The sequence below is a fragment of the Perissodus microlepis genome, chromosome 4, assembly GCF_051167445.1.
Source record: "Perissodus microlepis isolate ML-2025 ecotype Zambia chromosome 4, ASM5116744v1, whole genome shotgun sequence".
Classification (NCBI taxonomy): Eukaryota; Metazoa; Chordata; class Actinopteri; order Cichliformes; family Cichlidae; genus Perissodus; species Perissodus microlepis.
In genome coordinates this window covers 32,630,973-32,642,044 of record NC_140464.1, presented here as the reverse complement: position 1 = coordinate 32,642,044, position 11,072 = coordinate 32,630,973, and the positions used below count along the sequence as shown (strand labels likewise).

At 46.2% G+C, this 11,072-nt stretch overlaps 1 protein-coding gene across 1 annotated transcript; it reads right to left on the bottom strand.

The window, feature by feature from the left end:
• Window positions 1-57: 57 nt before the first annotated feature.
• snrnp70 (small nuclear ribonucleoprotein 70 (U1)) lies at window positions 58-9,905 on the bottom strand. Its single transcript, XM_084927156.1, has 10 exons — window positions 9,689-9,905; window positions 9,204-9,357; window positions 9,054-9,116; window positions 7,099-7,153; window positions 6,946-7,010; window positions 6,775-6,837; window positions 4,092-4,173; window positions 1,362-1,463; window positions 1,112-1,211; window positions 58-1,030 (listed from the first exon to the last, which is right to left on the bottom strand). The coding sequence occupies exons 2-10, from the start codon at window positions 9,348-9,350 to the stop codon at window positions 301-303; spliced, it is 1,407 nt and encodes a 468-aa protein (XP_084783282.1). The 5' UTR covers window positions 9,351-9,357; window positions 9,689-9,905; the 3' UTR covers window positions 58-300.
• Between the last annotated feature and the right edge of the window lie 1,167 nt (window positions 9,906-11,072).

The window sequence follows — 11,072 nt, the reverse complement described above, 5'->3', positions numbered from 1 at the left end:
ATTTACCAAACTCACGTGGCTCCTAAATCTGGAAATTAAAACGGCTACACCATCGACCCATTTCAAAACAAAGTTTATTTGTGTCTGTTTGTTTGTTTTTTTTTGGGGGGGGGGGGACTACAACCAAAACCATCGCTACAGTAAAATGAGAGTGTGATGTAGTGGCACACATTAGTGGGGTCATGTTGAGAGCGTACCATGACACCAGGTTACAGAAACAGACTGACAGGAAGGCTCTGACATCACAAAGGTCAAAGAACACAGACGGTGTGTACGAGACGCTCCGACGGGCGCTTCATTTCAGTACTCGTCTCCTGCAGCCTCCATCTTGTAGCCATTTTCACTGGAAACATAGCCATCAGCTGACGGCGCAGACTGCTGGCCCGCCATCATCCCATCCTGGCTGTATTCCTCCATCTGTGGCGGCACTCCTCCATCATCCTCGTTTACCATGTCGTCTTGAGGGCCCATGTCATCTCGCAGGGAGCTGTGCCGTTCCTCTCGCCGATCGCCCCTGTCTCTCTCTCCACGCTCCCGTTTGTGCTCCCTGTCTCTGTCCCGATCTCCCCTGCGTCTGTCCCTATCCCTGTGGCTGCGCCTTCTGTCCCTGTCCCTGTCTCTGTCTCTACGCTCCTCTAAGCCCTCACTCGCTTCTCCCTCGTGTTCCTCCAGCATGCGCTCTCCGACCTCGGGGGCAGCTTCTCCTTGGCCGACCTCCTCCCCTCCTTCTGGCCCCTTCACCCTGTCCCTGTCTCTTTTACGATCTCTGCTCCTGCTCCTTCTCTTCCGGTCTCGACTCCTCTCCCTGCTCCTGCTGTCTCCTCCTGATGCCGCCCCACGCTCCCTTTCGCGATCTCGACGCCGGTTACTACCACTGTTGTCGTCTGCTGCTCCGATCTGTCTGTCCCTTTCTCGCTCCCGGGAACGGGTGTGGCGACGGCGTTCGCGAGATCGGGACCGGCGACGCTCTCTGTCCTTGTCCCTGTCCCGTTCACGGCTGCGTTCCCTCCGGTCTCCACGGTCACGGTCACTGTGAGCAGCACAGTTGCAATAAGTATTTACAGCAGTTTGTATTTTTACGTCAAATTACAAACGTAGAACAAAGACCCACCCCCCAAGAGGACGGTCGTCATAGCGTGACGCGTCATCTCGACCAGAGTGCTTGATGTTGACATCAGCGCCGCCTCGCCTGGTGCCACCCAGTCCACCTCCTAGACAAAGAAACCACAAACATTTCTAACACGTTCATGAGAAGTCTGCTTTCTTCAGGCGAATGTTTACAGCGCCACCACAAACAGAGGCGCTGCACATTACAGTGCCACAGTGGAGGGACGCCTAACAACTTAGAAAGCAGTGCTCACCTAGCCTGCGAGGACGCCACCCTTTGACAGTACGTCCTCTTTCCACGTCCACCAGGACCCTTCTGCCATCAATCTTCTTCCCGTCAGCATGCTTATAGGCGGCTGGAGAAGAGTAACGGGAAGAGGGAAGATAAAAGGTGAGGAAAGGGAGCGAGGGAATATGGCTAAGGAAACAAACAGTGCATTATTATACTGACCAGGAGCAGGCGAAGCCGACATGGCTGCTCTCTGGGCAAAAGTCGAAGGATAATGGGAGTAGACTTCCTTCCACCCGAAGAGTGATTGTTACATTACACCGTTTCTTTTACTTACTCAGGGTCCTACACCAGCTACACCAAAGAGCTGCTGTTTGATATGCTAAGGTGCTGTTTCATTAAGCTGTGGCATGTTTGGATACACTGCTGCTAAACCTTTGTGTCACCCGCTGACACGTCTACAATAAGACTTTGTTTTCTAGAAGATTTAAATGCATCGAGCTACAAACTGCTGGTAAAAAGCTGCAGCAGCTTCTGTTATTACACAAAGCTGCTTTCATTTACAGGTTTCCTGAGAGCAACATACAGTAGGAACATCAGGACCTGGCAAACTGTCCACTCGTATACCACACAATGTTATGACCCATGTTGACTGATGTAAGAACGTGCCACGGTCCAGACTGCTAAGCTACTTGATGTGTGGAGCCAAGGCTAAAACGTTACCATCCATGAAAGGGGCCTTACCAAAACCCACCAGACACAACATCATTTCACTGATAAGAGTTCAGAAAGGCTCAGGCCGAGCTTTAAGGCCTCACTAAAGTACCTCCACACCACGACAGTGTCACAGCACATCTACTTACCATACCCCGAACCCATTTCCCTCTTCAAGAAGGATTTTACCACCAGTCCTACTGACATGGACCACGTGGGGAAAAAAGGAAAGGAAACGTGGAAAAATATAAAAAAACCCAAAACAAACAAAACTGGGCTTGCTTCTTTGCAGGACTGGCTTTATCACAACTCCAACCTACTGAGAAAGAAATGTTCCTAACACTGGCATGCCATGGATGTGTAGGCTGAGATGCATTCAGTGCGCAGATGTTATAAACTGGAATTGTAGAAACTAGCACCTGGAAACTTTGGCCTTGGGCGGTCATTTCCTGTTGTATTTACTGTCTGCCTGGATACGCAGTGACAATCATTAAAGCTAAGTGAGAGCGAGACTGAGAACCACAACGGTTTGTTTGTGGCTGCAACTACGCAAAGGGGCTGATCACATGACCCCGACAAGCCTGGTTGAGGGAAGAAAACCCAAACTGGGGGGGCTCATACACGACACTCGGAAACTTCAAGTGAATCATGTTAAAGATAGTCAAAGATGTTTTGCAGCCCCCCTGCACTGATTTATCCATTTTGTTGGTGACCCATCCTGGAACACTGTTGTTCTTTGAGCTGACAGCACAGGAACCTCTGGATTAACGTGTGGAGCTTCACTCTTCACTGTGATGAACAACAAGATTATCGGAGTAAATAAATGATGAGATTAAAGCTTTTTGGTGACAGTCTGCAGTTTGTAAGGCTGCCAAGTTAAGCATTGCAGCAATTTAGTGCTGTGCAATGAGAAAGACTGCAAACTCCACGTCACAACAAACTCCAGCTAATGCGAATGGCAGCCATTTAATAATGCGTGTGGCTCTCTCAGGCTCAGCTACCACTGCCTTCATTAACCTGAGGTGACATTTAGGACAGGCGGTCGGGTGCGTTCAATGGTAAAAGTCTGAATAAAAGCTCTTTAGGGTCTGCAAGAAGACGCTTTACCCATTGAACCCTATCCCTATGTAGGAGATGGAGGGTGGAAAAAAATCTTACCCATCATACAAACCCATTATACCAACCATATACTGAGCTGTGGTAGTAGGGTGTAGATGTATCATAACCATCATCATCTGCCAGCCAGCTCTGGCCAATAGCCATCACAGATTGGCGGCTGCAGTGGCAATGAGAACAACATACAGTTAATACACTGTTTACCCCACATTCCCCATCAGTTCATCCCCTGCTCCAACTACACAACTGTGATTCAGCAACTCTGGTCTTGAAGAGCTGATTGCACCAACATCCCAGAATGGCGTCATTGTGTTCGATGACACCATTCGACTAAAGAGACAGTATTTACTGTGGCATCGCCACCAGCTTAACGTATCTCGCTAGTGTGGAAAGGCTGAATTAATCTCACCATGACCAGGGTTGAAGACCACCGATAGAAAGTTTGTAAAACGTGGGCTTTGACACACGTCTGGTAAAAAACCCATTCAATGCTTGGTGACCAGTCTGACTATGTGCTTACCATTATAGTCCAACCGGGAGAGCTGCTCTTCCACAAAGCTACAAGGCCTAACAGTTAAAAAGACAATGTGCCTTTGACAGGCAAAGATGTTCAGGCTCACAAATGAAACAGTTGACCCCGCCCCCACACACAAGATGCAAAAAAGAAAACAAGTCTTTATTGCTGAGAACGCCGTTCTTAGACCAGACTGATGACACGCATCTCTCTTACACACTCACACACACACACTCACACACACACTGTAGAGCTCCAGCACTAACCAGCAGCTGGGCTCTCACTCAGCAGCAGTCACTACAGAGAAAGCTGCTGCTGTTACAAACAGAGTGCTGCAGAGGAGAAACGCCCTGCACACAGTATTTGGTCTTTAAGTTACATAACTATGTTTGGGTTCATATTGGTACTCACAGTGCATGTCTCTCTCATGCTCATATTCAATGAATGCATAGCCTCGAGGCTTCCCCGTCCTCTTGTTGTAGACTATGTAAATCTGGAACAACAGTAGAAGAAAAGAATATATCACAATATATATCATTACCGCACATGCTTCAAATTATACGACGATATGGATTTTAGGCCATATCGTGCAGCCCTGGGCAACAGTAACTCAGATCACGAGTTGTTACAACCAAAGTAAGCAGAACAGCATCCTGAATGTGCATGCACTGACAGCACCCCCTAATGCAGCAGACACGCCCACCTAGGACCAGGACACGACACGCTAGGGCTGCACGATTAATCGTTAGAAAATCGCGATCTCGATTCATACTTATGTGCGACCTCATTTTCAAATGACAACGATTTAAAAAAAAAAAAAAAAAAAAAAGGATTGTACCGCATTTTGATCCGGGACGTAATCTGCATGAAAACAAGCGCTCACTCTTCCTGCTCAACAAATGACAAGGGCGGAGCCTTATACCACGTGGTACAGAAGCTGGCTGCTAAAATTAGCAGGGAAAAAACAACGGAGAGCAGGTCAGGGATGACGAGAAAGTGACAGGAGAAAATCCGTCCCGGTCAACCACCCAAACATCAATAACGGGAACCTTATACAGCGCTTCCCTATACACGTCGAACTCCCGCAGGCACAAAGAAATTACGGAGGCCATCACTTATCACCTGACCAAAGATATGGCTCCATCAACACTGTGCAAAACGAGGGATTTAGGAGAACGATCAACACCCTAGACAAACGCTACGCAGTGCCGTCCCGCAACTATTTTTCTATTGTTGCACTACCTGCTCTGTACACGCAGCGTCGAGCAACGGTGGAGACGGAATTTCAAGCAGTACAACATTTTGCGGCAACGACAAAATGTAAGACATTTGTTGTTTTTATGTTTATTTATTGTTTTTATGTTTATTTATTGTTTTTATGTTCAGTCTCAACTGTTACGAAGTTGATGTGCAGTTAATAAGTGCAATAAATATTTATACTGGAAAAGAAAATCGTGAGAGAATCGTGATCTCAATTCTAAGCAAAAAAATCGTGATTCTCATTTTATGCAAAATCGTGCAGCCCTACGACACGCCCCTGTCCTGATGGCTGCTTCCAGCAGGATAACACCGTGTGATAAAGTTGATCAGTTTCTTGAACAGGACAATCAGTTCATTGTGGATAAATGAGCTCTGGGTCACAGATCTGAATCCAACAGAGTGCTCCTGAAACATGGTGGAGCTGGAGTTTAGCATCATGGATGTGCAGCTTGCAAATGAATGAAGGCGCTACGGACTACAGTTTCTGAGGAATCCATGTGTTTTTCTCTTCAGGTGAACATGGAGTCCAACCTGTTACTATCAAGGTGTACCTTAAGTGGCTGGTGAGTTTACGCCTGAGCGACCTGCCCAGGACGTGCACGTGCGTTAGCTTGTCTTCATAATAGAAATAAGAACTGAACACATCGTCGATCTTTGATGTTCTAAAGGTGCTACTGACATCAAAGTCAGTAACAAGGCACGCTACACACACGCCAACACATCCAACCACAGCTGTCCATAAAGGATGTGTAATAATGAGGAATGGGAGAAAGCTGACAGCTGCTGTATGCACAAACCAGTCCGACGGTCCTCAGGCGTGGTTCTGGACCTCCAAACACCGACTGGTATTACGGCATCCAAACAGCCCTTTCCCACTAGTACCAGCTTGGCTCAACTGGACTTTGATCATTTTCCATGACAATCGAGTACCAGCTAATGTGCGTGGGGTTGTTATAGCAACACTCGTGGTTTCACGTATGCGACACAGGAGCACGTCGAGGGATCAGCATACCCCCTGCTCTGTGTAGCTCGCTGTCAGGGTCGGGGACCACGGTGTGTCGTTGTCAAGACGACAGAGGTTTGGGTTTGAATGAGCTGCTCTCCTGATTCAATGGCGATGAGTTCAGTTTGGCTCTTCTGTGACCAGTTTATGTTGAAATGATTCCTTCTCCACTACGGCCCAACACTGCTGCAGAGTTTAGAGACGTTTGTGTAACCAGTGCCACCAGTTTGCAAAGGTCATGACAGAGCTCACTGGTTCTCCTCATAATGAGACGTTACTTGTGTGACAGCTCGGTAACGACACAGCTTTGTGCAGGTTGGGATTGAACGAGCTGCCGTGACTCGGCCTTCAACACTTCATTTATGCACAGCCATGATTTCAATAGATGAGCTGTTAGTGACATCTGGAGAAAACCTCATGTCAGAGCTCCTTTACAAAGATGCTGGACTTCAATTGGACACGCGTCCAGTACACGAGCCCGACAGTCAATACAATTATTACAGCATGTGGAAAGGACTCCAATAATCAAGAGTAACATTTCTCTTCCTGTAGAAAGTGACCTGCAACTGTTTTAAAGGCTAACCTTGATATCTTTGTTGCATGAGACTGATACTGTGAGACTGCAGCACAGGCTTAGCTGGATCTGGATGGCTGTAAGCGTGGCTCAAATATCCTGTTCGATTCACCATTGCTGCACTGCTACATTAAGGGGCAACACACAAAAGTGTGCCGATGCCAGTTGTGTACTGTACGCGACAATTGAAAATAGTACTAACTGAATAAATAAGACATTAAGCACAACATTACTCAGACGGGACTGTGTAAACGTACCCGTTTGATGGGGCCGTACACTTCAAATTCCCGGCGAAGCTTGGACTCAGTGGTGTCATAATTCTGTAGAAAGAAGATATTTAGAGTTCACACAGTTCATACAGGTAACACCCCCACCCAAAAAACCCAAGCCCAACACACTTGGGCAGGCAGCTATTTGAATATACTAACCACTCGTGCCACAAACAGAGTCTTGAAGGCATCGCCCTGTGCGTTGGGGTCATTATGAGGGTCCCCTGATAGCATGCGAACAGAAAAGCAACATTAGGCCAAATCTCCACATCATGCAGCGTTTGCAGAGCGTGTGCCGTGTCAGGAACTTACAAAGCTTCAGCTCTGTCTCTACTACTGCTTGCCTCCTTTCAATCTTCTCTCGTCTCTACAAAAACAAAAGATTCACAGAAACGGTTAGTGCTCAGCTTTCTTAACGATCGTTGCCTTGTTCTCAGAAAACCTGACACATACATCACAGAGCTTCATCTGTTCCAGTCTCTTTCAGCATTGGATTAAATTCATTTCCACCTCTAAATTCTTCACAAAACACCCCATAAAGTTAAAAGATGCATCCCGTTTCCACTGATCACCTGTCAGATGTTATGTCTACAGCCTGACTGGAGCCCCAGCTGTGGTAAATAAAGCAAACTGGACATTATTTGGAAAGAAACACTTTCACTATAAAAAGGTCCCACAGCTGACAGTCCAAGTCAGAGAACACACCCAAGCTGTGAAGTCCAAAGAGTTGTCCTCAGAGACTGGATTGTAGGTGAAGGAGGCTACAGAAAAATGTGTGCAGTATTTAAGGTCCCAAAGAGCACCGCGGCCTCCATCGTCTACACATGGAAGACGTCTGGAACCACCAGCACTTCCAGAGCCGGCTGCCTGGCTGATCTGTGCAGTTGTAGTTGAGGGTCTTAATCAGGGAGAACCTGACTCTGAAAGAGCTCCAGTGTGGAAAGAAGAAGAACCATTTCAGCTCCCACGGTGCTCAAACCCTGTGCTGTCCAGCAGTGTGGAGAGAAACTGGCCTCAAAACGGTTACAAATGATCCACAAGCATGAAGGAAGACAACACGAATGTGTGCAGTGATTTGTGTGTAACCTGACGACTCACAGGCGCATGCTTCAATCCATACGAATGCAGAGCATTTATCATTTCCCCTTAATAATAAAAGCTTCATATAGAAACGTGCATTGTTTTTGTCTGATGATCTGAAACATCTCAGTGTTACACCGGGACATGAACACAGCTTACATCTGTGGATCTGTGCAGAGCTAGCAGCGTGAACCTCATGCATGCAACGTGACGTGTGCGTATCGGGCGACTCGTGCACACATATTCAGAGTTTTGTACGTAAGCAGGAGGGACGTTAGGCGTAGTTTCAGACATCTGCATGAACAGAAAGCTTATTCAGAGAAAACGATCCAACTAGTGAAGCTAAACTTCTTATGTGGTGTGTAAATGATTGGTTTCAGGTTCGGGTAAAAGCTTTTATAAAGTAGTTTTACGTGTGCTCACACTGCTTTGACTGAAGCGTGTGCTTGTGAGTCCTCAAAACCCACACACATTCGTAACCTTTTGAGCCAAATTTCTCAGCTTCTCTTCAGCTTGATTCTGCTGCAGGAAAAGGTGCCGGTGCTGTGGAAGACGCCACGTTTACTCAAAGGTCCTGGAGAGGCTGCTTCTCGATCCTTCCTCGCTCTTCAGTTTGCTCACCAGCCTCTTGTCAGGCGGATGCTGCTGCTGCTACATTTTTCGTTTAAAAAACAAAAAACTATCCAACCACATCTGCTTCTGAGTGAGAAACTGCTCAGGCCTCGGTGCGTACTCTGGGGAGCACCCTCTCTGATTTTGTGGTTAACAAGACTGGAGCAGCACAGGGTCAGATCTGAAATATGCCACCTGCAGACGTTCTCTGGCAGCAGCTGGCTGGAAGCGTCATTGGTCAGAATCGGGAGGCGTCTGAGTCGATGAGGGACAGGAAGTGACTGAACAAACTGCTCTCCAGCACAGCTCCTTCTCCCTCACACTGACTCCTCCTGTTCTCTATAAAGCTGTATAATGTACAGATCATTCAGTGACAGCTAAATGCTCCGGTCATATCTCTCTGTGTGGCTGTTTTCTTGGACTTGCAGTGTACTGAATATTTCTGAATGTAATCTGAACTACTTTCTTAAACAGTGCCAGTCTTACTTTTACCAAGTCTGCAAAGCTTTCAGTCAAACGTTCTTCGCTGTGTCATTATGGGCTGTTGTGTGCAGGAGAACAGGTTGAATACTCACCTTTCTCTCCAGCCGCTCTTCACGGGTCTCTGCTCTTGTTGGAGGCGGTGCATCTCTCGGGTCCTGGTCAGAGAAAGGAGATATTTAACAGGACTAATGCGGGACGGAAGAAGAAGGGCTAACCAAAGCGCACAGAAGATTTACATTCACCTCGAAATGTCTGATGAACGGGGCGATCCCACTGTAGGGCTGATTGTGGTGCTTTTCGTGGGGTAACTTCACCAGCTGAGGTAGGAAAGGTATTGGGTCCCGTGGAGCAAAGAGGGCCAGGAGGTTGGGTGGTAGGAACTGCGTCATTTTTCACCTATTGCGACAACAAGGGGATCACTTCATTGACACTTATATGCTGGTCAATCCGGGCATTGAAGCACGCGACAGCCCCAAGAGCGGAAGTTCTCGGTACATGCTAACTGTTGTCCTGATTACGACGACACTCCTACAACCATATGGCTAGCACGCGTTTCATTTTCACCCAACATCTTCCTTAACTTACAAACAGCACGGCAGCGATATCTGAAATGTACGCGCTAACAGCTTTTACTTTAAGTCCTATCGACTTGTTTAGCGCTTAATTGAGCCTTTCGAATTAGCCACCAAGCTCACTATGCTAACATGCAGGGTCCGCGGAGTCTTACCTTCTCTCCTCCAGTGTTTAGCAAATTTCAGATCATGTAGCAGAAGAAGAAGCGCGAGATCAGGTAGATCAGGTCCTTTGTGACAAACTTACTTCGACTGAAGGAGATAATATACTTGGATCTATTAGTAATACGAATCTGATCTTCAAGTTACCCACAGCGTGCAGCGGCGACAAATAGCTAACTGTGTCGAGTTCGCAAATAAAATGGCGGGATGCCGCAAAATAACGACAATTGTCGTAAAACGAATCGTTAAGGAAATGCCAAGCTGATCGTAAAATGAGAATTAAGCGTTGAGTCGACATTATGATATTGTTCGGAGTGTTTATGAAGGAAAACAAAGTCAATTAGGGTGTTAATGTTTTATTAATCTTGTGTAAGCAATATATACATAAATTTCGTTTTTTAAGACCAAACCAACCCTACACTGGAAAAACGACTTAAACTTGTTGGTTAAATCTTTGACTTTAGTTTAAAAAAACTGCATTTTTGTTTACTTTTTGGAAGATTTTGATTTAGTGAGTTAATACTCTGTTAACCTTTATGATCCCGTCTTTATATCTTTATTTTCTTTGTACAAAGTTTGCTAATTGGTAAGAAGTTTATATTTTCTGAATGAATAATATATGGTGCATTTTGTTTATATGTTGATTTTGCTAATAAAAAAGTTTTGAGTCGACATTAATTTATGAAAAGAAAGACACACCCTCTGACTCTTCACAGCCTTTTATAGCGTATGCGCCAAAGCGATTGTTGTTCCAGAAAAAGTCCAAAATAACTGGATTGTTTTGGTTCCTTTGAAGATATAACCAACAAAGTCATGGATAGAGCCTGAAACGAAGCTACGACGGAATATTAGAGCTACTTTAAAAATCAAGTCAAAATATGCAGATTACAGTTGTTTCAAGACAAACCGCCAATAATTCATTTGTATTGTACATTAATAAAATAATAACTTCACTCCCCGCCGGATTGTACAGCCCGATCCGGCGGGGAGGTGTGGGAAGCGGTCGGGCGCGCCACTTCCGGCTCTCCTCTCTCCTATCTTGTCCCTTTTGTCTTACTCCTCTCTGTCACCTTTTCTATCCCTTTGAAGAAGTGAGGCTCCATAAATGCTAAAGAGGTATTATTTGTCAGTTGCAGTGAATAGAAAATAAACTGTAGGAAACTAAGCAGAAGAAAGAAGAAGAAAAATAACATTTTAACATAAACCAGTGACACTCTGGGGCCTGATCAACCCTGGCTGGGCCTCCTTGGATGAGGGTGTCTAGTAGTGATGGGATTTCCGGCTCTTTTTAGAGAACCGGCTCTTTCGGCTCGGCTCACTTAAAAAGAGCCGGCTCTTTCGGCTCCGAACCGGCTCTTCAGGTTGTTTTGTTGCTTT